The following is a 27,813-nucleotide window of genomic DNA, read 5'->3' as shown; positions in this document are numbered from 1 at the left end:
CCTGTTTTTCAAAATTATTTTAATAATTGTAGATCCTTTACATTTCCATGTAAATTTAATTAAAAAAATTATTTATTTATTTTCAGAGAGAGTGAGAGAGAGAGAGAGAGCAAGCAGGGGAGGGGCAGAGAAAGGGAGGGAGGGAGGGAGAGAGAGAGAGACAGAGAGGAGAGAGAGGAGAGAGAGAGAGAAAATGAATCCCAAGCAGGCTCTGTGCTGTCAGTGTAGAGCCCGATGTGTGGCTCAAACTCACAAACTGTGAGATCATGACCTGAGCTGAAACCAAGAGTCAGACGCTTAACTCACTGGGCCACTCAGGTGCCCAATCTCCTAGACTTTTGATTGAGATTGCATTGAGTCTCTATATCAATTTGGGGATAATTGACATAATTATCAATTATTGACTAGTATTTAGTTTTCTAGTCAATGAATACATCATGTCTTTTTATTTACTTCTTTAAATTTCCTCAGCAATATTTGTAGTTTTCAATGTTCATGTTTTGTATATATTTTGTCAAATTTATCCCTAAGTATTTATTTTTCAATGCTATCACAAATGATATTTTTTAAAAATTTCATTTTTCAATCTTTTTTCTTGGTATATAGGAATTCAATTTATTTTTCTATAATGACCTCATGTTCTGTGATATTGCTAAGTTTACCTACTCATTTTTTAAGCTTTGTTGTAGATTCTTTATGATTTCTGTGTAGATGATTATGTTGTCTGCAAGTAAACACATGTGTTACTTCTTTCTTTTCTCTCTCTATATCATCTATCTATCTATCTATCTATCTATCTATCCATTCTTTGCTTATTGTGTTGGTTAGACTCTCACATAATGTTGAATAGAAGTGGTGAGAAAGACACTTTCCCCTCCTCTTAAGGGAAAAGCATTGAGCCTTTCAACACTAGGTATGATGGTAGATATATTTTTCCAATTGACATCTCTTAGCATGTTGAGAAGATTTATGTCTAGTCATAATTTGCTGAAAGTTTATGATATATTTATTTAATCACATATTTATTTTTCTTTGTATCCTGAATAGGTATTAAAATGCTTTTACTACATCAGTTGAGATGATTATATGGTTTAATGTTTATCCTGTTACTATGGTAAATTGATTACATTCTTGGGATAAACCCTGTTGGTCATTGTTTATTATCCTTTGTATATATTCCTGATTTGGTTTGCTAATATTTTATTAAGGAATTTTGCATACATATTTATAAAGAGTATTATACAGTAATTATAGTTTTCTTGATGTGTTTAGTTTTGGTATAAAGATAATGCTGTCCTCATAAAATGAGTGCCATCTCTTTCCATTTTTTGAAAAAGTTTGTGTAGAATTGTTTTATTTCTTTCTTAAATATTTAAAAGAATTTACCAATGAAGCCATCTGGGTCTGAAATTTTCTTCATGGCAAAGGTTTTAATTATAAATCCAATTTCTTTAATATTATGGTGCTATTAAAGTTATCTATTAAAATTAAAAAAATAATTTGTGTCTTCAAGTTATAAACTTGTCCATTTCATCTAAGTTGTTGAATTTATTTGTATGACATTGTTAATAGTATTTTTTATAACCCTCACTATGTAGAATCTATAGTGACATTCTCTTATTTATTCCTGACACTGGTAATTGATGTTTTTTTTCTTAATTAGTGTAGCTAGAGTTTATCAACTTTGAGGGGATTTAAAAAGAAATATGTTTTTTTCTTTTTAAAAGTATAATTTATTGTCAAATTGGCTAACATACAGTGTATACAGCGTGCTCTTGGTTTTGGGGGTAGATTCCTGTGATTCATTGCTAAGAAATAGGTTTTGATTTTATTGATCTTTATTGTTTGCTTCCTATTTTTATACCCAAAGACATGATTTATGCTCATATCATTGTTCTTTATTTCTTTCCTTTTTCTTTCTTTCTTTCTTTCTTTCTTTCTTTCTTTCTTTCTTTCTTTATTTCTTTCTTTCTTTCACTTTGCTTTTAATTTTGTTTCTGTGGCAACTTAAGGCCAAAATTTATTTAATTGATTTAAGTCCTTTATTTTTTTCTAATCTTTTACTCATTTAAAGCTATAAATTTCCTTTAAGGACTACTATATCTGTATCCCCCAAATTATGATCTGTGGTGTTATCATTTTTATTCAGTTCAAAATGTTTTCTTTTTTTGTTTAGATTTCTTCTTTGACCTGTGAGCTCTTTTTGTGTTTAAATATCCAATTATTTGAGGGATTTAACAGATATCTGCTCATTATTGATTTCTAATTTAATATCATCATGGCCACACAATAGATTTGATATAATGTCAGCCCTTTAATAATTTTTGAAAGGTGTTTGCAACCCAAAATGTGGTCTATTTTAGTGAATATTTCATGCACACTTCAAAAGAATGTGTATTGTGCTATTTGTTGGGCAGAGTGTTTTATAAATGTATTTTAAGTAAACTTGGTTGATAGTATTATTAAAATCTTCTGTACCCTAACTGATTTTCTGTCTTCTTGTTCTATCAATTCCTGAAAGAGGAATGATAAAATCTCCAATTGTAATTTTAGATTTATTTACTTTTCCTTTGAGGTCTGTCGGATTTTGCTTCATACATTTTATAACATGTACTTAGTTTCATATAAATGTAGGATTGTTATTTTTTTATTATGTTTCTGTCATTATGAAATGTCCTTCTTTATCAGAACATATTCCTTGTTCTGGTCTTCTTTGTCTAGTTATAGCTATTTTAGCTTTCTTATGATTAGTGTTTCTATGGTATATATTTTTATTTTATTTTTTTTACTTTTAACCTCTCTGTTTTTGTGTTAAAGTGAATTCCTGTGTTTTCTTCAGCTTTATTGAGGTATTATTGACAAATAAAATTGTAATGTATTTAAAGTGTACAGTGTATTTAGTACTTAGCAAAAGAGTCCAGGGGAAAGCTATGCAGATTTCTGGAGCCATTTCTCTGCATAGCTTCCTCTTCTCTGGTTCTTTGACCTACACATTTCTGTCACGTTAGCTTATTTGAACTCTATTTACTCAATTCAGTGTGATCACCTTGTCCTGCCTGACATATCCCTTCTGACTCCACAGTGTAGAAGGTGGCTCCTGACAGAAAGCCGGGGCAATCATATGGCTCAACTCATTTTTTTCCCTTTCTCAGAGATTATAGTTTTGAATTGCCTATTGTCTAAAAGTAGTTATTTCATATATTTTGTTCAGTTTTCTAGTTGTTTACAGTAGTGGTGGGGTACAGCTGGTCCCAGTTATTTCATCATGCCCAGAAGCATGAGTCTATGCATTCAATTTTGATCATATTGAATTTAAGGTAAATTTGAAATTTCTAAGTGGAGGTCCATTTTCCGTTGGTGTTAAGCTTTGCAATTTAGAGAAGAAATCTGGGCTGAAGAGATAATCATTAGGATGATATCACCTTGAAGAATGCAAGTATGTGAAGAAAATTGAGCTTTGGGTCAGGCTTCAAGGAACTTAACTTTTAAACTCCAGGCAGAGAAAGATGAATTAGTGGACCTGAGAAACAAGGAACATCTAAAGAGGTAGGAGAAAACTGGGAGAACATGTTACAGAGGCCAGGAGGGAATTGTCAAGATTTTCATGATGCTGGTTCAAGTGAAATGAGACTGAAAATTGGCCATTCAGTTTTGTGACGTAAAAAGTTTTAGTGACCTTATCCACAGCAGTTTCAGGAGAGCACTGGGACATCCCGGAGCCAGATTTAGTGTCGAGAGGAGAGTGGGAAGTAAAACAATGAAGAGGGTAAGTTTAGATAATTTTTAAAAGTTTAGGGGCGCCTGGGTGGCGCAGTCGGTTAAGCGTCCGACTTCAGCCAGGTCACGATCTCGCGGTCCGTGAGTTCGAGCCCCGCTTCAGGCTCTGGGCTGATGGCTCAGAGCGTGGAGCCTGTTTCTGATTCTGTGTCTCCCTCTCTCTCTGCCCCTCCCCCGTTCATACTCTGTCTCTCTCTGTCCCAAAAATAAATAAACGTTGAAAAAAAAAATTAAAAAAAAAAATAAAAGTTTAGTTGTCAAGGGAGACAAAAGTTAGCTTGAGAACTCTAGCTAGATGAGAATTTCAGAAAAGGTTACTTTTTTTTTCTTTTAAAAAATGTTTCCTTTTTAGATAGAGAGCTTTGAGTAAATAGAAATGTAGGCGGGAAGGACCCTGTTGAGAGTATGAAGTTAATGATTTGAGAGAGAGGTGATATTCTCTACTGTTAACAGCAGAAAGCCTAAGCACAAGCTGAAGCTTGATATTAGATAGAAAAAGTGACATGTCATTTTGTAACAGAAGGAGGGGAGAGGGAATAGGTGCCCATTAAGTCAGGTTTGTAGGTTTGGTGGTGGGAAATTTATCTTTAACTTCTGGCCTTTATTTGTTATGAGAAAGAAAAAAGATGTATTCTAAAAAAATATTTGAAAAATACTTGACCCATATTGACATGGAACAGAAGAACTTTTGAAGAAAATTTGATAATGTTTAGTCAGAAACCATGGGCAGAATAATGCAGGTAAGTTTGTATAAGTCTAGATTTGTTGATTACAACATATGCCTGATGGTTAGTCAAGAAGGGACTCAGCAATCCAGGAAACTGGTTGGGTGGAATGAAACTACCCTGAACCAAGTCTGTACCAGTCTAAAAAGGTGATTACCACATAAGTAGGTCAATGGTAGCCTCTTAGCAAGAATGGAAGATTGGAGAGAAAACAATGGCTTCTTTGACTGTTCCTTCCCTTTCTAAAGGCTCCCACTTCTGTCTCTCCTCTTTTCAGGTTTCTTTTCCTGTTTCTGGTGTTTAATCCTCAAGCCCCACTGCTGTCTCCATCCACCCTCTTCTCCTCAGTCTCTAGCCTTATTACTTTAATTATGGTTTGTAATCCAGTATTTAACTTTCTTCTCACTCTTCTTTTTTTTTTTTTAATTTTTTTAACGTTTATTTATTTTTGAGACAGAGAGAGACAGAGCATGAACGGGGGGGAGGGTCAGAGAGAGGGAGACACAGAATCTGAAACAGGCTCCAGGCTTTGAGCTGTCAGCACAGAGCCCGATGTGGGGCTCAAACTCACGGACCGTGAGATCATGACCTGAGCCAAGGTCGGCCACTTAACCGACTGAGCCACCTAGGCGCCCCATCTTCTCACTCTTCTTGACCCCTCTCCTGAAAATAGTCTCTTCACTACTTAATTGAAAAATCTTTTTCCCCCCATCTTTCAGCATTTCCAATCTTTCTCTTCTTGTGTGTTTTTCCTCCTTTTTTTTTTTTTTTAAAAAGTCACCTTGAATCTGACTTGTTGTTTCACTCTTTGTATGTTTAAGAAAAAAAAAAGTCTACATTTTCAGTATTCCCAGTCCTAATTTAAGGTAGATTATATTCCTTTTTTTTTTTTAACATTTATTTATTATTTTTGAGAGAGAGAGAAAGAGAGCAGAGGGACACACAGAATCCGAAGCAGGCTCCAGGCTTTGAGGTGTCAATGCAGAGCCCGATGCGGAGCTTGAACCCACAAACAGTGAGATCATGACCTGAGCTGAAGTTGGATGCCACTCAGGTGCCCCAAAGTAGATCATATTCTTAAATGTCATTATGAACTGCTTTAAATGTTCCCAAATTTTATTCCTTAAAAATAAAAAAAAATTAAAGGGCAACTAAAAATCAATGTATAAATCTCATCTAGTTTGAGTTTGAAAATAGTATTATTTTTAAAGAAAGAAATGCCTGAAAGGTTTTTTGTTTTCTTTCTTGCTTCTTTTAAAAAAAATGAGAGCCCAATGATATTTACATACAGTCTCTGGCAAACCATTATGAAAACATTTACATATTTAGATTATTTAGAAAATTAGAGAGAATTGGAAAGGCAATAAATGTCTTCATATATCTAAGTTATGGTCTATGAAAAAGGAGTTAGCTCTTCATAAAAAAAATGAAAGTATATTTTCATTTAAGCACCAAAAATGTGGGAAGCTTTTGAAAAGCAATGTTACCAGGTAGGCTGCAGATATTAAAAATCAGGCATCCTGAGTTGTTTTACTGTCACTACTAGGCAATTAAGCAACAACATATATAGATCATCTACTGTGTACAAAGTACTTTCCTAGAATCTGCTAAAGAATAACAGTGTATCCCAGAGTCTTAGCTCTCAAGTCCATCCTCTGATAGGGTAGTGGTTGTAAGGAATAAATTTGTTCTTTAAAACTCAAGTGCAAGAAACTTTTTTCTTCTATATTAAATATCCAGCACTGAGCCACATTGACTAGTATGTCTAGAAATTCAATCATTGTCATATTTGGGGCCTATAGTTCAGTTTCCAGTGCTATAAGGATGTTCACTGGAGATGCTCAGTGTAGCCCCCATGGGCTATTCAAAGGCAGTGACTCTGTTCCTTCCATGGCAAGCATAGGTAGAGGGCTTCTTTGATGAGGTTCCTGGGTTCCCAGACACTGGAAGGGAGCAAAATGAAGATCTCCATCATTCCCAGTCCCTGATAAAGCACTACTCTCTCCCTCCATTTCCAATTCCTTCTCTTCAAACCTTGGGTGATCCTCCTTCTCTAGATAATTCAGATATACAGTCTCTATAAGCTAAGGCTTCTGAAAACAAAGCCTGTTCATCTCTAGGGAACACAGGCTTGATTGCTTTTGTGGAAGGCACAAAAGGAGAAAAAAAAAAAGAAAAAAATTCTTTCATGGTTCTCCTAGAGCTACAAGAATCAGATAAAAATGAATGTCACTAAATTATCCTGCTGCATGTGAATGCTATGGGAAGTTCATTGATGACAAGGTACATTGCGTCTTATATTTGACTTTCAATCATGCAGCCTTTGTCAAATTTTTATTTTTCAAAAACCTATCTGTTATTTTCAAATAAGTAAGAAATATATTTAAAAACTTCTTACTGACTCAACATTTGACATGGTGTATTCACTGGTCTATAGATTTACCATGGCACTAAAAAAATAAACTTCATGCCAGCATTTGATGCAAGGATTGAAATATAATACTCTTAAAATATGATTATCACAAAATACGATATTATGATAGCATATCATATATTATGATATCACAAAATAATTTGTGAGTAGTGGGACATTGTGAAAAGACATTTCTAGCTTGTTAGGAGATGTTGTTCACCTTAGGGTAAGTGAACATCATGTTCAATGCACCAACTTCTTCATGAAGTGAGCTTAGAGGGAGCTTTTATATCTCCTCATGATGATAGCATTAAGATATACCAAAATAATCCTTGCAATGAATGCATTTAAATCCCTTTGAGTGTGATGTGGAAAATTTTCAAAAGAAAATACAGTGCTCCTGAGTACACATTCAATGCTTTAGATTAGAGCAGTGCTTCTCCAACTTTATGTGCACACAAAACACCTGGAGATCTTGTTAAAGTGCAGATTCTCTTTCAGTAGGTCTGGGATGGGGCCTGCAGTTCTGCACTTCTAAGCAGATCCCAGGTGATAGTGGTGCTGTGCTGACAGGACTGAGCAGCAAGATTGTAGAGAAAACTTCATTGACTACAGATACTTTAGTCAATGCTGGTAAATCAGCCTTTTGCAATGTGGATATATCTTTCATACCAAAGCACATGGGTATTTGTTTTTCCTCTCAAGGAAATTAGGACCTTAATTAATAAACATTTTTTAGGACCTAAATTTATTTTTTAAAAATTTTCATTAATGGTGGCTGACCTGACCACTGAAAGACACAGGAAAGATGAGGGCCAGAGAAGGCATATCAAAGTCACACATTGTATGCTATAGGAGGAAAACATTCAGTACTGCATTGTTAGAAATTGTTACATACAATAAAGTATGTAGCACTTACATAAATTTGGAGCCAGGCTGATTGGCTCAATTGGCTGAGGTCATGATGTGATTTGAGATCTTTGGTGTACCAGTTGGTTTCCAGTTTATGCTGGTAAAGATGTGGTAAGTTTTGGACATGTTTTGACATACCAGTTGGACACTCAAGAAATTTCAAGGACATGGGTCTGGAGCTCAGAAAAGAGATTTATACTGAATGTATAGATTTGGAGTGGGTGTGAAGTGAAAGGAAAACGGGATAGGTCATATTCTAAAGAAGACTAACATTTAGAGGAAGAAACAAAGGAATAATAGCCAACAAAAGAGATAGAGATTCGGGAGAGTGATTTTTCATAGAAGCCAAGTGATGATACTGGCAAATAGTAGGTACTTAACAAATGCTTGTTGGAATGAAAACAAAAACCAAGAAAAAACCAAACAAACAGAAAACCAGACTTAACTGGGCTCATGAGCACCTTGTACAAAGACCACTGAATTGTTTGCTTTTCCTAAGCATATTCTTTCATATGTTTGTTTTCATCAAATACTGTTCTCTCTGCCTGGAATGCCCTTCAGTCTTCTACCTTTCCTGATTTCTGACTCTGCTAACCACCCCCTGTTATTCTGTACATGTTTTCTCTGGCCTTTGGGCCTCAACTATCCCCTTTGCTCCTGACTGCCCTTGTGGACCTGGATGATTGCTGCCCAAACTGCTCAAACTTTACATGTGCCCACATCATCTCTGGCCAATTTGCTGGTACCTAACTGGGCTATAAGCACCCCCCTCCGCGCCCCTCCCCCCCACATAAGGGACTATAGCAACTGAAAGAAACCAAAGGAGGGATCATATTTACTGATAGTAAATGTTAGTATTTCCTTTTCACTATGATGCCCTATGTGGTGATGGTTGGTGGTGTCCAAACTCTACCTGAGGCCCTGAGAGACTTGTGTATGTGACCAGAAGAGGTGTGAACAAGAAGCTGTGGTTGCATTTTTAGGAACTTGAGCAGTCATGGAAAGCAGAGCTACTGAAGAATCAACATTTTAAAATAGATCTGAGGTAGTAGAGTGTAGAGGTGTTCGAAAGATGAGTCAAGATTCACACTGCCTAGGTATGAATCCCATTCTACCATTTACAAATTATGCAGCCTCAGGCAAGTTACTTAACTTCTCCAGATCTCAGTTTTCTTATCTCTAAAATTGGAATAGAACACTTAGCAAGTTCTTGGCTGCACAATATGTTAAATAAATGTTGGCAAAACCAGCCAAACACATACACATGTATAGGTGTGCGTGCATACATGCACATACACAGAGTTTCATTAGTTAGGTGTGCAGGTGGGATATGACACGTAAAGGAGGTTTATCAACAGCAGTAAGCTAGCCTCCTCAAAAGAGAATTGTGGATGGAGCAGAGATGTAAAGAAAAGGGCTAATCAGTATACTTTGAAGAAACTTAATGTGTTGCCCTTTGGATACTAAGATGATAATGATCTTGCTTGGCAGAGGAACATGTGCTTGGCACATTCTCCAATATGTAGTGGAATAATAGAATATGAGTCATTTACATTCTTTCACCTATTTGCTATTTTCCAATGATGGCCATTTATGAAATCAACTATTAGGACTTTGGAATGTGGTAGGTTTTTTCCCTATGTAAATGGAACTACGCTTAAGACCTTTAACCTCTTTTGCACCCTCTTCTGACATACTGAATTGACCAGCTTAGACAGCATAAAGGAAGTGAAAATTTCCAGTCGTATTTGGTGTTCAGAATCAGTACTTGAATGCCAACTGGGGGATAAATAATCAGTTGAAAACCTGATATCAGTGAACATGGGTAATCACTGAAAATATAAGAAATTGTCTACTGGGAAGCTTATTTGCACAGACAAATGTCCTTTTCAACATTCTACATTATGTTCAGAATTCAAATAATATATTATTGAGTGATAAAATGCCAGTCTAAATGGAATATTTGCCAGCGTAAGGTTTATTGACTTCAATTTGTTGGTTATAATTACTAACTTTTAATTTTTTTTTAATGTTTTACTGCTGATATGCTTGGGGGAAAATTTGAACCACAGTGGTGATTGCATAGCAAAGAAATCAGCAGAAGAGGAAAATTAAATCCTAGGTGATAGTTTAAAGTCAACAGTGTTGGGAACAAGTAGGTGGGAGAGTTAAATTTTTAAGTGAGTTAGAAAATGAAGCTAAGAACGTGCCATGGCATTATTTTGGTTTTTCTAATGTAACAAATCATAATATCAATTTTCATACTCATAAAAAAAAACTTCTTTACAAAAATTTTCACTGTCCTAAGGAACTGATTGAGAAGTTTTCCCTATCTTTTATTTAAAAGGATACTTAGAAATAGATTTCATTTCAAAATCCCAAATTGTTTGAAAACTTTTTCGAGAGGTATCTTTTACTCTGGCATACAGTGGAATCATGGCAGTAGTAGTAAGATATAATGAAATCAGAGAATGATATTCTCTTTGTCTCCCTAGGATGCTGGGTCACTGAGCAGAGTTTTCAGAGGTGGACAGATCCATTTAGTTCTTTTTCCTCCTCCTGAGAGGTGCTGAAAATGTATATTATCTTGTAAGAAAAAAAAGCCCAAATTATTCTCCTCCTGGGTTATTTCTAACCTATTTCTCAGGTCTTTTGAAATCCTATCCCAAAGACTTCACTGCCTAAGTAAAAATGAAGTGTTTCTTTTACTTTTCAATCACTTATTTTCTTTCCTAAAGGAAACAAATATTAGAGCTTATAACTAATATAAAGTATGCATTTATTTTTTCCTGGGCCCTTGCCTTAAAGTTGTTTATTTTTCCTGTGTGCTTAGCTTGTGCTGGATTTATCCATTCTTTCATCTCCCATCTATCCATTACTTTGTTTATTCATTCCTGACCCTTATAAGCCTCAGAGTCTATGAGAACATAATGCAGTTTCCTGCTAATAATTACATAGTTATTTTCTTAAATAGTTCTGATATACGAACCCAAATTATGCATATACTGGTTGAAATAGTATGTGTAAAAAGCATGGGGAGTAGTGGTCTTTGTTATAATGTTATTCAGCTTGTGGCAAGTTTCTAAATTGAAGTACCTGTTAGTTGACTGCCGCGCATCGCCCCCCCTCCCCACCTCCTCACTATACGAATTGGGTGGTTTACACAGCTGAAAGAAGGCTGAAGTGAGAGACAATCTGTGGCCAGTGTTCAGCGTTTCTTCCCTTTTCTCCCTCACTTTTCATGTGTCAACTTACTGGCATTTCCTCAGGGAAGCCTTCCCAGTCTCCCTCAGAGCAGATGAGCTACCCTGTTACTCTTCGCAGCCTGTACTTCTCATTCGCAGTGCTCATTACAGTTGCCGTTAAGTGCTTTATTTGGGTGATTGTTTCTTTAAAGCCTGTCTTTTTCATCTGACCATATGCTTCGTGGGGGTGGAAGGACCGTGTGTTATTTACTGCCCTATACCCAGAGCCTGTCATGGTGTCAGGCCTGTAGTGGGAGCTAGTTTACTGAATGGACTAATCAAAAAGTAACCATTAAAAAGACATTGTATTTAATTTAACCACTAATCAGAAAAAGTGCGTGTCTGAATTAACCTTTTTAATTTGCAATTTTGCGTATGGTTATCATTTTCTAGAAATTACAGTGTGCTGAAATGTATGGAAATAAGAAAAAAATAGTGTTCACTTCTTTTTTGAGTAAGGAGAAACTGAAGGCCAGGGGAAGCCATAAATTAAGGGAACTATAGAACTAGTTGGAATATTAAAGTCCCTTCCTTAAAAAGTGAAGGTTTTAAATCCAACTTGCTGTTAGAACTTTTGGATGAATATATGCAGGGTGGTTAGGCTTAAAAATTCCCACACTACTAGTGACTTGATAGATTATAACAACTCTTTCCCTTAGGAGCTACTGTGCTTTCTCATTGTAAAATGTAATTAGCAGATGTAGAAAAAGTTTATTAATCTTATAGGGTATAATTATGGTTGTTTATATGTAAATTCTTTCATGTTCACGGATTGCTTGTCTTTCATTTTAAATAAACAGGTTAGAAGTCAAATGTCATTACCAATTTGATTAACATCATTACAGTTCTTTTTCAAACAAGGAATTTCTTCTTTTTCTTTTAGCATCTTTCTTGTTTTTTTAATTTTATTTATTTATTTTTGAGAGAGTGCGAGCAGGGGAGGGGCAGAGAGGGAGAGAGAGAAAGAGAATCCCAAGCACTGACAGTGCAGAGCCCAGTGTGGAGCTCGAAGTCAGGAACTGTGAGATCATGACCTGGGTTGAAATCGAGAGTGGGATGCTCAACCGACTGAGTTACCCAGGCGCCCCTACTTATTTTTCAAAAGAAATTCTAACTTAACTGGCTAGTTTTAGGGTTGGAATTTCCAATAGCCAAACCAAAATGTCCTAGTAGAGATGTTCTGCCAAAACTATTTGAAATCATCAAGTTATAAAAAAACAACATAATATAGGAAACTGGAAATCTGCACAGTTGTATGTAAATGTACTTAAAGTGTATAATGATCAATGATGAATGATACCTGGCATGGATAGCATCTGCTTGCCCCTCATATCCACCTTCTTTCTCTCTTTTGCCTTCTGTTCACTGTCTTGGGAGAAAATTCTATCCAGACAGGATCAACAGGTTCTTTTTCCCCTTGATTTTCAGTGAGTTTGGTCAAGGAGAGGGCCAGCAGGAGGTCAGAATATAATTCTTTTGAATCTCTTTCTGTGGAATTATCAGGGACTGGCTGTGTCTCCCCTGGGAAGCTACTGTTTTTGTTGAGATGGCTTTCATTCCTGACTCCTTCTGGTTTCTGTAGCTCGTCGGGCCCAGAGGTAGCAACTGCTACCTGACTTCTGACTTTTACTGGATTATGGCATTAACTGCCATTGTCTATATACTGCCCCTGCCTTGAAAATTGTCCCTTTATGAACCCTCCTGGAGTTACCCCAATTTGAATGTGTCACTTCCCTGACTCATACAATACCTTTGAAAAAGTGGGGAGAAAAATGTACCCTATTACAATTAGTAGGATATCTAAATGGATTATCTGAAACCAAGAAATGACTTTTTAAGTGTAATATATATATATATATATATATATATATATATATATATATATATATATGTATATTTTCAAGTATACATATGTACAAAAATGCACTCTTTTTGTTTTGAAGAAAGTGTGCCTCCTATGACTGGCTCTTCATATATGCCTCTGAAATTTCAGATTCACATCAGTAGCAAGCCATCTTTGAATTATTTATCTAGGACTGAGAATGAATTGACTTTGTCTCTCCTCTCTCCGGTTGGCTTTGTTATTGATGCTGTACATTTGTGAGGAGGAAGGTTCTGGTAAGGGGTACAGTCTGCATCCTGGCCCATAATGGAATTAAACTTGTGACCTTAAACCTACCAGCAGCATGCTATACTCAGCTATGTTAATTAACCACAGGCCCCGTCAATGTGGTGTGTAGGTAGAGTTTGCTTATTCTGGAAGAGCTGATATTGTGGAGAAGGATAAAGATAGAATACAGTGAAATCTCTCTCCTTGTCTCTTTCTTTCTCTCTCTCTCTCCATGGCCTCCACAATTTCCTATTTCAATAGACTTCCTCTCCTTTTCTTTTGCTAAGCTCCACTGTGTATCAAAACACAAAAGTTTGTGTCCTTTTTTGAATTGACTGGGAATTCAACTGAGAAGAAAGCCAGGAACTGAATTTCACATTTGGCACTAACTTATACAAATAGGAAGATTACCGTCTGTCTACTGTGCAGGCAGGATTGCTTTGAGTGGGTCTTGGTTTGGGAGAGAAATAGTACTTCTTCATGTTTTGGGAAAAGCAAATAGAGGGTGGTCATCACTCTTCACTATTATTCCACTCTTTGGCTCTACTTTTCTTTTCTCCTTTTCCTTCTCCTTATTCATTTTTGTGAAATTGAGAGGAGCAAGACAGCTCAGGACAGTGTGAGGAAAGGAGGGTCAATGCTAGACATTGACTTCTAGCTTCAGCTTCTTATTTTTATGTAATTTCTGATTATAAATTCATGTTTTGTCACAAGGAGCTAGTGGCTTTAATACCAGCAAAGTAGTCACATCTGAAATGACAAAGTTAAATGGCCGTAATCATTATACTTTTCTGGACCTAGTTCTGTAAAACAATAAATCCATCCCAAGGCCAGGTGGCAGGAAGCTCTCATAGTGATGGCTGCTGTTGCTAAGGCCAGCATCACTGAAGAAGTGCTCAGACAAGCACTACCCCCTGAGGAAAGAGCATAGCTTCAAGCTGATCTTTCACTGGAGAAAACCAATGATGCTATTGAACAGCACGAGGAACCCACCCCACTAACCTTCTCTACTATTAAGTTCAATAATCAATGGGCAAGGTTGTTTGTAGAGATAAACAAGAACAAAAACCTTTTTGGCAGGAATTGATGATGAAGAGGTGTGTGACTCAGCTCTTAAATTGTCTTCTGTCTACAAACCTGTTTTTAGATGTATATGAGTGTCTTATAGGAAGACTTAAATTTACCAGGATTCTGAGGGACTTCCTCTGAACTGTGCTTCAGGTGGTTCATTGCTAGTCTTGTTGGGGTTGTCGTGGCCCTTTAGGGATCTTTGACGAACCAGGAAATGAGAGATATAGATGCAAGATTCATAGTGTTTTGAACAGACAAGGCAAGTTTTATGCTAATCCACAGTATTTTGATATGTGAACAATGGGAAACACCCATAAGGCAGCTGGAGTGGAATTGTAAGCTTCTTGGAGCATGAATGAGTATTTATGGTGTCTTAAAGTTCCTCAGCCCCTTTGCATCTCGACAATACCCCATCATACCCTCTCAGTCATGTATAGTAAGACTCAGTGATGACAACAGGGAGAGACACAGGCCTTTAAGGGAGATAGAAGCATTTGCCGCCCTGTCTAGAATATCCATCTTACAGATGAAGATAAGCAAGAAGGGGCAAATGATTTTAAAATCTCTGACTTTGGTCCTTGATTAGAAGTGTGATTTTTATGCTTCTTTAATGACAGATTGAAATGTTAGCCAAGATAGTTATGAAATTTTCATGGCCATTTTCAGCATTTCAAAAAGCTTGGTAGCAGTAGCCTGCCTCCCTATGATGAGCCTGCACACCTACAGCTGAAATGGCACTTGGTTGATTTGACCTGGAATTTTATCACCTCAGCTTGGTAACAACAAATATTTCATGCTGATCAGAAGCTTTAGCAAATGAATAGATCTTTAAGTAATAAAGAAAATGGGAAATGGATGAATTTTTCCTTAAATAGTTCTATAGAAAAATATTTCAAAATCATAATGCTTGGAGAAAAATAATAAAAGTGGTCCTTGATTGATAGATGGATGGGTTAGTTTTTTCAATATATATTTATTGAACTTCTACTATGGGATAGAAGCTCATGTTACAGTTGTAAACAACACAAAGAACACCCCTATAGAATCTACATTTTAGTAGAGGAAACAGTATACACAAATTAACACAAGTTGTGATCAGTATAATACAGGAAATAAATAGGGTAGTGAGGTACTAATGGGGGTGGGAGATCACCATGGAAGTGGGGGGTCAAGGGAGGTTCGTTTGGGTATGAGACATTGGAGCTAAGGCTGAATGAAGGATGAGGAAAGCCTGGAAAGACTTGAGAAAAGCATATGGAGCAATAAGCATGAAGTTTGGAGAGCAAAAAGGGCTTGGCCAGGTCAGGGAACAGAGAGGAAGCTCCTGTGGCTGGATCAGGGGAGTGAGGGGAAAGATGTCAGATGCTAAATCTACAAGGATTCTGTAGCAAGAATTTTAGGCTTTATTATAAGAGCGATGGGAAGATATTGAAGGATTCTGAGCAAGATTTTGATATTATATGATTTTTTTAAAGATCAGTTTCATTACTGGTGTAGAGTAGATTTAAGAGGGTTTAGGAAGGAAGCAGGAAAAATAGTCCTGTAGTTTTAGGAATCCAGATATTGTAATGCCTTGGACTAGGGTGTGGCTTTTTAAAAATATTTATTTTGAGAGTGGAGGGGAAGGAAGGCAGAGGTGGGGTGGAGGGGGAGGGAGGAGAGAGATTCCCAAGCAGGCTTTCACTCTACAGGGGCTTGATCTGTGAGATCATGACTCGAGCCTAAGTCAAGAGTTGGATGCTTGGATGCTTAACCGACTGAGCCACCCACACGTTCCAAGAGGTGTGGTTTTTTGCTTTGCCATCACTGGGGCATGACTTGAAATGGCTAATGGAATTTTAGAGGTCCTGTCCAAATTCTGGCCAACAGGAAAGAGGGAGGTGCATGAGGAAGACATGCCTTTTTCCTTCAAGTCCATTTTTCCAAAGTTACCCTCAACCACTACTAATGATCATAGCAAAAAAGGCTGGAAAAATGTAGTCTTCTGAGCAGCCAAGTCCTAGGCAAAAATCTGAGATTCTGTCTAGAAATAGAGAACAGTCATGAGAAGACCAAAATCTCTGCTGACTTTCATTTAAAATATGTACTTTCTATATATATTTGTTTATTTTTATCAAAATATCCAAGAGGCTGTAACTGAATTTCTTTTTTCTAGAGTAGAACTTTTGTTTCCTTGAGTTCTAAATCAGACTTTTGGTCTTTCTTAGGGTTTATAAGGCCAAGATTCTTAGAATGACTAGCTTAACGTGGACTGAGTAACTAGTTTTATTAACAGCTGGGCAAACATCACATAGCTTCCTCAGACACATGGCTGTCTGTTAAGAACTGGACTAGAAAACATTTAGTGTGGACTTGAGGCTAAAATGGTGCCTCCTAATTACACACTACATCTCAACCTTAGGACTCATTTCTACCTGCACAGAAATCTTATTAACCAGTGACATGGGCTTTGGGCCTCCTGCTCTGCCACACAGCTGGTTGTCTGTGGAATATGGAGAGGAGGGGTGGGCTTCTTTCCCAGAAAGGGAGGCCTAGCCTGGTCTCCTTGCCATACAGAGAAAAGAAACCTGGGATGTGTGTGGGCAGGTCAAAGAACGAAGGCAGAGCCTGTTCATGACTCTTGTCCCACTAAGTGTAGAATCTGACCTCTTGTTCTGTCTTCTCTCTCCTTTGGGGAGAGTAAGTAAGAGGTAGAGATCTAGGTAGAAATATGCATTTTATAATTCCCCAAGGGTGAGGTTAGGGATAGGAATCTCCTCTTCTTTTTCTTTTTTAAAATGTTTATTTATTTATTTTTTTAATTTTTTTTTTCAACGTTTATTTATTTTTGGGACAGAGAGAGACAGAGCATGAACGGGGGAGGGGCAGAGAGAGAGGGAGACACAGAATCGGAAACAGGCTCCAGGCTCTGAGCCATCAGCCCAGAGCCCGACGCGGGGCTCGAACTCACGGACCGCGAGATCGCGACCTGGCTGAAGTCGGATGCTTAACCGACTGCGCCACCCAGGCGCCCCTAAAATGTTTATTTTTGAGAGAGAGAGAGAGAGCACACGTGTGAGTGGGGGAATGGCAGAGAGAAAGGGAGACAGAGGATCTGAAGCAGGCTCTTTAGTGACAGCAGACAGTTTGATGCAGGGCTTGAACTCACAAACCATGAAATCATGACCTGAGCTGAAGTCAGACACTTAACTCACTCAGCCACCCAGGTGCCCTAGGAAATCTCTTCTTCTGTGGGCTCAAGTGAAAATGTAGTGGAAAAAGAAGAGGTTTTTTTCTAACTAAATCAATATTCCTAACAAACAAATCTTGAGTTGTGCAATTAATTGCCCCAGATATCCTTTATTTGAGTAATGGAAATATGGCCTTAATTTAAGTGCTACATATTCTTATGAAAACTCATCGCAAGGAAAATAAATGATAAAAAGCAAAATGAAAAAAAAAAAGCAAAATGATAGGTGTTTTCAAGCGATGCAGTTTCATGTGATGAGGCACTGAAAGATAAAGGAAATAATTGTGTAAGGACAGTGATAGAGAAGGCTGGAAGGGACAATGGATGGAGAAGGGCTGAGAAGTTAGGGCAGGGCTGAGGGTAGGGAAGCGTGAGAGTGGATGTCTCTTCTACAGAGACCTGGAAGTGTGGGTGTATTAGTCAGGCTTCTGGCACACTGAAGGGGTCATGGAAGAAAGGTTAATAACAATACTATATATAAGGTGTGGGCACAGTTAAAGGATCCAACACTGGATAGGAAGTACTCAAACTAGCAACACTGGGAAGATCTAAAGGGGCAAGAGTACATAATGGTCACTAAAACTTTGCAAGAGCTTTAGCTGTAGATGAGGGCTTAGGTAGAGAAACACCAAGTTGGTGGGGAAGGAGTTGGGGGAATCAATACTCTCACTTCTGTCCCCTGCCCTCCCAACTCTGTTGGTGTCTCCTAATGACCATACTCAGATGGAAGCCTGAGGTGAAGGAACTCAAGTGAGATAGTCACAGAGAAGATTCCTAGGACACATAGCAGGAAGGAGAAGGAACAGGAAGGACAAATGGAGAATAGCCTATCCAATATTTTGATGGGATTCAGGGTAGAAGGCTGTGGGGGAAGAGTCTGCATCAAAATTCTGCCACAGTTCAATTAACTAATTGTCTCCAAGCATTCGTTAAGTATTTTCTCTGTAAGATGCTAGGGATACCAAATTAAGCAATAGAGAATTTGTCCGCGGGAGGCTTCCAAGCCAGCACACAGTCATGGTTGTATTGTCAGATGATGGAGGCTATGAGAGTGAGGAACAGCAAAAGACAGCTCTGCCTGAGAGAATTAGCAAAAGTTTCCCAAGGAAGAGGTGACTTTTGAGCTGGATATTGCATCTGGGCAGAATGGGCTATAGAGGGAACAGCATGGGCAGAAGTGCAGACACTGTCAGGACATGACAGGGAAGGTAAGAGGTTGGGAAGAGGATAGGACAGAGTCTGATATCAGGGCTTGGTGATCCAGAAGAGTTTGGATAGTATCTTTTGAATGGGCAAGTGAGAGTTAACAGAGGCTCATGAAGGATGTTTTTCTTCCAAAGAATGAGCTGATGCAGAATGCTTTCCCTAACACCCTGTTTTCTTGGTACATTCTCCTTGTTTTGTTTCTCATTTATCTCTCTACTTCTGTCCCTCATCCACTACTTGTTTTTTACTGTTTTTTTTTTTCTAGTAGATGAAACTCCAGGGTGAAGGGATTCATTAGGATAGATTTAGTGTAGGGAAAAGAAAAAGTAACATTCCATGTTTTAAAAAAAGTTTTCACTTCAGTTGTCAGTAGGGGGTTAATTTGAGAATAATGCACAGAAATTAAAATGTTTAATGAGCCAATGCTTAGTGGTCAGCCACAATAAAATTAAAATGAGATGTGACTTCATGACAACATGAAAAGCTATCTTAAAATATGATCAGTATGTCCTGATGTCTATTATCGTAGACTGCAACATAGCCAAAATTGAACAAGTGGAAAATCAAACATGTACTCTCACATTACTTTTACACACATTGATCTGCAAAGAGAAAACTCCTCAAGACTTTGGGGGAAAGTCCTTTACCTAATTATTCAAACAACCATTTTCTATCTGCACTTTTATTTTATATACCCTTTACACCTGTTTAATTAATCCTAAAAATGATGCTGACTGCTAATTAAACAGCCCTGAAAGTGACTGACTGAAGGTAGTAATTTGAGATAATTAGTTTTGGTTTCAAACACTCAATTTTCACACTTTGTGCTCATTTTTAGAGAGGGGTGGCTCATTCTGATAGGCCAGGTGGGGGTTGTGTAAGTCATTTTACTGCTGGACTCTGAGTAGCTGAGGAAGTGGGAGGATTATTATATACCCAACTAGGGTATATATCCAAATAGGACAAGGAAATGGTATAGTGCTATAGAATTTGCTATAGAATGTTCCCCTATGTCCTCCTACACACACACACACACACACACACACACACACACACACACACACTCTCACACATGCACAGAATTCCTTCTAAAGTGAAAGTCAGGCTGCCGAATCTCTTTCATTAGAACACAGAAATGCACATGCTCCTGATCTTTGCGAAAGTTTTATTCAGTAAAAGATAGATCTCACCGAGTCATTCATTGTCTCTTTCCAAGGTTATTTATAAGCAGGCAATAAAAGGTGAAAAGGGCCCAGATTTGGTGTTCAGTTTGAGATTTGAAGGGGTGTCCTTGCTGAGTAGTCATGTACTAGAAAGGCACAAAGTCTAATCAAGGGAACAGTCTGCCAAGATAGGGCCAGTGTATCTAGCAGAGAAAGCAAAGGGGCAGGAGGAAGGCAGGTCAGACTGTTTTTTATGGTCTCACGATGTTAATAAGCAAGTTAACATAATCCCACCAGAACAGGATCGGACAGAATTGGGAGTTAAATAGGCTAAATCATTGTTACAGTCAGTATGGATAGATACAGGTTACACAGAAGCTGATTGGATCTTGCAGCACCCTGGAGAGCTCCAAGCACATTGTTCTAACTGCTCCCTGGGTAACTGAGGCTTTTATATCTTGGAAAGTTTAGTTTTACTTAACTGGCCATTGATATGGAGTAGGACTCTCTAGACCTATGAAAGGTTTTTCAAATGTTGAGGGCTTTTCAAGGATGTCAAGAGGAGAGTCAAAACCTCCATGTGGACTGGGAATTATCTGGCCAGGGTGTGGTGGGTGACAGATTCCAGACTATGCAACCCTATGTGGGAAGATGGAACTGCAGCCTTTTTGATATCTTAGCACTCACGTTAATTATGGGGTCTGATGGATAGCACAGTTAATTGCTTTATGTACTAGTCAAACCTGAGTCTTTAACCAAACAACCTGAATTGGGCACCTTGGAGTCATTTTGACCTCTGAATTTTCACACTACGGTGTGGCAGCAGAGGGGTGGTGAGATGCACTGTTACATAGCTCATGCTCCCAAATAACCCTTCTTTCACCCTTTGTACTTTCATTGGGTGATCCCATGCACTGTCATGGCTTTCACTACCTCCTTCACTACGCCCCCACCGTTCTTTACCTCCAGTCTTGAAGACTCTTGAACTCCATATCCTCAATATTATTGCCTACTTTTTAGTTGCTTTCATTCATATCATAGGAGGATCCAAAAAAGCAAACACAAAATTAAACTCATCATTTTTGTCTTCCAAATCTCCTCTTCTTCTGTGTAGCTTGGTAAATAGCAAACATCATCTGCCCAGTTACCAAAGCCATGGAACTAAGAGTCATTCCACATTTCTCCTCATTACCTACACTTTTACTTGATTTTTAGATACTTACAGGTTCTACACCCTCCCCCTTCCCCACCCCTCTCCATCATTGCCTTAGTTCAGTTTTCATACTTTCTTTCATACTTACATACTTTCTAACTGGTTGTCCTGCATTTAGCATGGCTTTCCTTTAATTTATCTCTGAGCACAGTGTAGGCTCACCTGCATTAGATTGTTCTGGAGAGCATAGTAAAATGCAGATTTCTAAACCTCTAGACATACCAAGTCAGAATTTGCTGGAATGTGACTACCTAGGTGTACGCTGAAGTTTGAGGGCCGCCACTCTCTCCACTGCTGCCAGGTGAACTTTCTAAAACAAAAATCTGATTCCGCCACTAGCTTAGTTACAGTCATTCTGTGCTTCCCCATGCCTTGTGATAAAATCCACACTTTTTGTCATACCTGACTAGCACTTTATCTGTCCAGCTTTGCTGTTTTATTTCCTGATGTTTCTCCCTTGCTATCCTGCATTCCCACCATGTGAAACGCTGCAATTCCTGGAATCTACCATGCCCTTTCTTGACTCTATGCCTCTGGACATGTGGTTCCTTGTGGCTAAAATGTCCTTCCCTTCATTGTCTGCCAGATTGCTTGTGTCATCTGTGCCCCATCTAGCCTGAATGTCCTTCCACTGTGCTGCTTTAGCGTCCATGTGCTCTTCTATACTAGCACTTTTCATTGGTAGAGTAGAAGTCCTCACTTGGATATATGAGTAAATGTTATATTTTACAAGTTTTTTTTTGGGGGGGGGAGACTTGTGGCATGTAGTTAATTTGTTACTCACTTTGAATTTATGTAGGATGAATGACACAGGATTCCTAATTTTGAAAATCTGGCAGTTCACCCTGTGTATGTCAGAAAACATTCTCTTTTCCTAAAGCAATTACAGTATAGATTCCCGTTTTGTGATTTTGTTTGGGTAGGGAACTGGAAAGATTTTTCTATTAGAAAATACACAGTTTGTATTCCCAAATCTTTTTGTGATACTCAATGATTATATCAGTAAATAGTGAATAAACTTGCAAAACTATATATTTAAAATAATTTACCAAAAGCAATAATCTTAAGACTGAAATGGTATCACGTGTAAAAAAAAAGTCTATTAAATTCTCTGTTTGTAGTCATGTAACCTTTATGACCTAAAGCCAAAGACAATTTCAGAGGTGACCTTTCAGATATGTGTATGTATTATACCTTCATTTTGGCCGCATTTCTGTACCAAAACTTATCATTTATGATGTAAAAAAGAAGCAGCAAAAAGCACACAAATGTTTTGCTTTGGCTTCAGAACCTGAAGCAAAACTAAATTCATTCTTGCTGTTTAGAAATGTGTTGTGAAAGAAAGTGATCCTACAGACATTTATATAATACTTTCTAATGAAATCGGTGGTCACAAAACCATATTTTGGCTTCCAGCTGGTATGTTTAGGTTACTGGCTATTTAGTCTGTTGTGTCTTATTTAGTCTCATTGTTTGACAAGGTTCCTCATGGGTTGAAATGATCTGTCATTTGTTTTGCAGATACCTCAAATCAGCTATGCATCCACAGCCCCAGAGCTAAGTGATAACACCAGGTATGACTTCTTCTCTCGGGTAGTCCCGCCTGACTCCTACCAAGCGCAAGCCATGGTGGACATTGTTACAGCACTGGGGTGGAATTATGTGTCAACACTGGCTTCTGAGGGCAACTATGGAGAGAGTGGTGTGGAGGCCTTCACTCAGATCTCAAGGGAGATTGGTAAGCATATATTTATCAGATGATTATATTTGGAGGTGACAGACTGTGGAAGTCTGAGCATCTTTAAGTGCTCTCTGATCTGTATGAAATAATTAGAGTTCCTATAGATGCATGGCCTAGGCTGTCCACTGTCAGGGGAAGTTGGGTTTATTATAAATGATTTTGTTGTTCATGGTCTATCAAGGTGACACTTTGGTGCTAATTTAGGAAGTAGAGCTCCTGACTCAGGCGAACATTTTTAAAAGTTGTCTGTTTTGACGAGGGAGTTTGCTGGCACATTAGAGCCACTGTAAATTTGAATAAATGACATACTATTTGATTGTTCTAGATGGAAGTTTACATTAGCAAGTCATTAAATTAAAAAAAAAAAAGGCAGTGGAATTTAACATCCAACACTAGAGGGATTAAGACTGGTAATCATCTTAAAACAATACTGAAGTAGCCCCCAAGGCTATACTTCAGCAATATTCTTATTGTCATATTTGACTTTGTGCATTTTTATTCCTACCTTATACTCTGTAGCTTACATTGGAATGAAGAGCAGTATGTAAAACGTTGGTTAGAACAAGGTGCTGAAGAGCTCTGTCCTGGGCTTTTTTCAAGGTGCTTATCCAAATCTCTATAGGCATTTAACTACGTGTGTGTTTAGCCACGAGGTTGTAAATCCATTCCATTATGTGAAAAAACTGGAACCAAACAAAAAACAACTTAGAGCACAAACCTTATTGCTCACTGGTCAACAATATAACTTTGTGGGTGAAAGGAGACATATTGTTACTTAAAAATACTATCATTCTTAAGAGACTAAATGTCCATCAACTGATGAATGGATAAAGAAATTGTGGTTTATATACACAATGGAGAACTACATGGCAATGAGAAAGAATGAAATATGGCCCTTTGTAGCAACGTGGATGGAACTGGAGAGTGTGATGCTAAGTGAAATAAGCCTTACAGAGAAAGACAGATACCATATGTTTTCACTCTTATGTGGATCCTGAGAAACTTAACAGAAACCCATGGGGGAGGGGAAGGAAAAAAAAAAGAGGTTAGAGTGGGAGAGAGCCAAAGCATAAGAGACTCTTAAAAACTGAGAACAAACTGAGGGTTGATGGGGGGGTGGGAGGGAGGGGAGGGTGGGTGATGGGTATTGAGGAGGGCACCTTTTGGGATGAGCACTGGGTGTTGTATGGAAACCAATTTGACAATAAATTTCATATATTGAAAAAAAATACTATCATTCTTATTGAGAATTACTGAATAAAATGTAGGTGTTTTTCTATGAGAGTACTAACAAAATTTTGTGGAAAAATTAAAGTGCCCCCAGCTGTTTTTGAGTAACTGTTTTTGAGAGTTTGAAGGAAGAAATTATATTGATAATTCGTTGTCTTTCTTGGAGACTTCAGCTCAGGAAAAGACCATGGAAGTGATTTGGGCTTATCTAGAATTAGTAAGGACAGAGTCTAAAGTTATATTATTGGAATAAGGTTTCTCTGGAAAGACGTGAAGATAGCTGAGATCTGTTCTTCTGCATATAATGAGGCATGAGAGTTTATTATACACAACGGTTAGTGTGTTTAACATTTGTCCCAGAGTTGTGCTATTGCAGAAAATGTAGAAAAGGCCTGGTGCTGTTGGACAGATTGGGTTAATTGATTTAATCAGAGAACTGTCCACACCTGTTGTTAGTGTCCATGATACCATAATCTTTTTCTGTGACATTTTAAATTATGTCGTTATTGCTATAAAAATGATTCAAGCATTCAATTGAACTTCAAATGATGACAAATTATATTATCTTCTTGGACTAGAATCCCAAGTTTATCTTTAGAGGAAATGCCCACTCAAATGAAAACAACAGCTTCTGGAAGCAGGGTTGATGCATTATTTAAGCAGCTGATTTCAGTACGACCAGAGTGATAATTCTACAAGAGAAGGAAACTAATAGAGTATGTATTGGAATGATATATTTTTTGCAGTGATCCTGTACATTCTTCAACTACAGGTCACATTTTCTGTGCATGAAACAGATTGCTATGAAAAATTCAATACAGGACATAATTTGCCAGTTGTTGCAGAATCTGATAAAATGCATTGTTCCAAAAGTTAAGTGAGATCGCAGTTTTATTCTTTTGACTAAAAAAAGAAATACTTAGTTTTCACTTTTGGGGAGCATTGCTATACTTTGGTAATACTGTCACATAAAAGGATTCAGATGGTACGTTCATTATTCCTGTTTCTATCTTAGTCATTAGTATGGGAGAAAATAATTTTAGTGCCTTGTGTATGCTCCTGATTAGAGCAACACATTTCTTCTTTATCGATCCTTTCAGTATTCTGTGACTTGATTGGTTGTCCATTCTATTTCAACACTCACTTATCTGGGGAATGGAGGAGGGCTGGATTGTCAATTAATATGCAGAATACTGAAAAGGGCAAATTAGTACCACACTAGAGTATGCCATGGAATATATTACATATCAAAATCATCCCTCATTTTAATGACAAAGATTTTTATCTAGAACAAAAATAGCTGAAAATTAAACCTTTTACATGACAATGATATTAATGGGAATAGCAAATGGTAGCAACTTAACCCATTCTGAAATGATCTGATGACTCTGATGGAAATTCATTAGTTCTGTAACATTCTCTTCTCTTACTACAACATTGGTGACATTTCTGTCACCATGTTAGTAGTGTGTTTTTAAAAATCTTAGTATCTTGACTGAGAAGGAGATGTATAAATTCATTTGGTGGAGTGTCTGCCTATTAATAAAATTATATATTTTCCCAACTCATAAATTTTCCTTTACTCTGCTGTTCAGAATTTCTCTCTTTAGAAACATTGATTGCTAAGAAATTTCAGTTTAAATTGGGGCTTCCAGTGTTTCCTATCTTATTAATTCAGACAGATCATAATGGAATGATAGTGAAATGAAAATCTGTTTAGTGATAAATTGCTTGTATGGTTTGATTAGAATATTTTTCATTTTAACAAATCGGAGACTTGGGGGAGGTATCCGTGAATCTCTAAGAGTGAAGAAAATGAGTGAATGATGGTCATGAACACAGACATCTGTGATGGCTCTTATCTAGCCAAGATCCTTCTAAGGGGAGTGTGACAGGAGTTACTTAATAAAATAAAGACAAGTAGTCCGTTGATGTCCTAGCTGTTATAGTCTCAGCCCAAGGCATTCCTGACTGTAGGATTTTTTTGTGGAGAGGGGAAGGCAAAAAACATTTGAGATCAGCAAATAGCACAATTTGATTGGTGTGTAGTTTTTATCATGAAGTATGGGATACAAAGTTGGAAAGCTTGACATGGACACATAATTGAGTATTTCACCTCATAAGGAGGTAATTTTATTCTTTATTTTCTAGACAATGAAGGAAACTGCTAAGGAGAGAGTGATGTATCAGAATGTGTATTTAAGATTGTATTAATGGGAAATGGAAGATGGGGAGACCAATTGAGAGGACTGTGCAATAGCAGTCTTGACTTGATATAGGGCAATGATAATGGAAATGGAAGAGACAGCAGACTGGGAGACATTTGTGACATGGGGTCTATGGAACTTAGCCATTGATTGGAAGTAGAGCTTGAGGGTAAGAAAAAAATTAAAGTTGAACTTGAAATTCTGAACCTGGGCAGTTGGGAGAATGCAAATGCCACAAATAGAAAAGAATCAGTAAAATGGAGAAGTTGATTTGGGATAGGATGGGAATAAATACAATAAATTGTAGGCACAACACATATCTTTTTGGAGAAAAACAACAAAGAACATTTGTCTAGAGCTTAGGAAGGAACTGAGATGTAGGCCCAGAGCTCATTCTCACAACATTTATTATTAAAAAAAAATTTTTAATCTTTATTTTTGAGAAAGAGAGAAAGAGAGAGGTATGTGATACTAAGAGTTGGTAAAGATGCAGAGAAAAGGGACCCCTTGTACATTATTGGTAGGAGCGTACATTAGTGCAGTTGTTATGGAAAATAATCCAAAATTAAAAATAGGACTACTATATGATCTAAAACTCCTACTTCTGGATATATATCTGAAAAAAAAAAAAAAGAAATCAGTATGTCAAAGAAGTACCTACTCTCATAGTCATTGTAGCACTAGTCATAATAACCAAGATATGGAGAAACCTGAGTTGTCTATTATGGATGAAGGGATAAAGAAAAAAATATAAGGGTAATATTATTGAGCCTTAAAAAAGAAAGAAAGCTTGCCATTTGGCACAACATAGATGAACTTAGAGGACACTATGCTAAGTGAAATAGTCAGATACAGAAAGACAAAGAGTGCTTGATGTCACTTATATGTGGAATCAGAAAAAGTCAAATTCATAAAAGCAGAGAGTAGAATAGTGGTTGCTAGGGGTTGGAGAGTAGGAAAAATGGGAAGATGTTGGCCAAAGGGTACAAACTTTCATTTGTGCCAGATGAGTAAGTTCTGGAGATGTAGTGTATAGAATGGTAACTGTAGTTAACAATACTGGTTTGTATACTTGCTAAGAGAGTTGATCTTAAGTGTTTTCACCATATACACACACACACACACACACACACACACACGTGCGCACACACACATAAATAGTAACCATATGAGGTAATGGACATGTTAATTAGCTTGATTGTGGTAATCACTTCACAGTATACACATATTTCAAAATTTTCATTTGTCAATTACATTCAGTAAAGCTAGGGAATTGGTATAAATGGGGGAAAAAAGTATGGGAATAATGGCCTAGACTTAGCAAATCTAAGAGTATGACAGAGTATGACAAATCTAAGACTTAGCAAAGTCTAAGTAAGACTTAGCAAATCTAAGAGTATGACAGAGTCTCTTCTCTTGTTAGGTTTGTAGCTGTTGGGGGACTCTCAGTCTCCTTTGAAGAAGATTTCCATGATGGGAGATGGTAGGGATTCTTGAGGAAAAATTCAAGGATATTGGGCAGATTTTCATATGAGAATAAGAACTTTTGCCAGTGGGCATAGCTGAACACG

The 27,813-nt window shown here is 37.4% G+C and overlaps 1 protein-coding gene across 5 annotated transcripts in view; it reads left to right on the top strand.

Annotated features, from left to right (window-relative positions):
- The window catches only part of GRM8 (glutamate metabotropic receptor 8), a 765,850-nt gene that overhangs the window by 137,051 nt on the left and 600,986 nt on the right, over positions 1–27,813 (top strand). For all 5 annotated transcript variants that reach the window (XM_045495503.1, XM_045495499.1, XM_045495500.1 and 2 more), the window contains exon 3: positions 22,586–22,802. In XM_045495503.1, the coding sequence (XP_045351459.1) occupies positions 22,586–22,802 (217 nt within the window). The remainder of the gene's footprint in view (positions 1–22,585; positions 22,803–27,813) is intronic.

The sequence above is a fragment of the Leopardus geoffroyi genome, chromosome A2 (genome assembly GCF_018350155.1).
Source record: "Leopardus geoffroyi isolate Oge1 chromosome A2, O.geoffroyi_Oge1_pat1.0, whole genome shotgun sequence".
Classification (NCBI taxonomy): Eukaryota; Metazoa; Chordata; class Mammalia; order Carnivora; family Felidae; genus Leopardus; species Leopardus geoffroyi.
The sequence above is the reverse complement of the archived record's forward strand: the minus strand, read 5'-3'. Positions and strand labels throughout refer to the sequence as shown.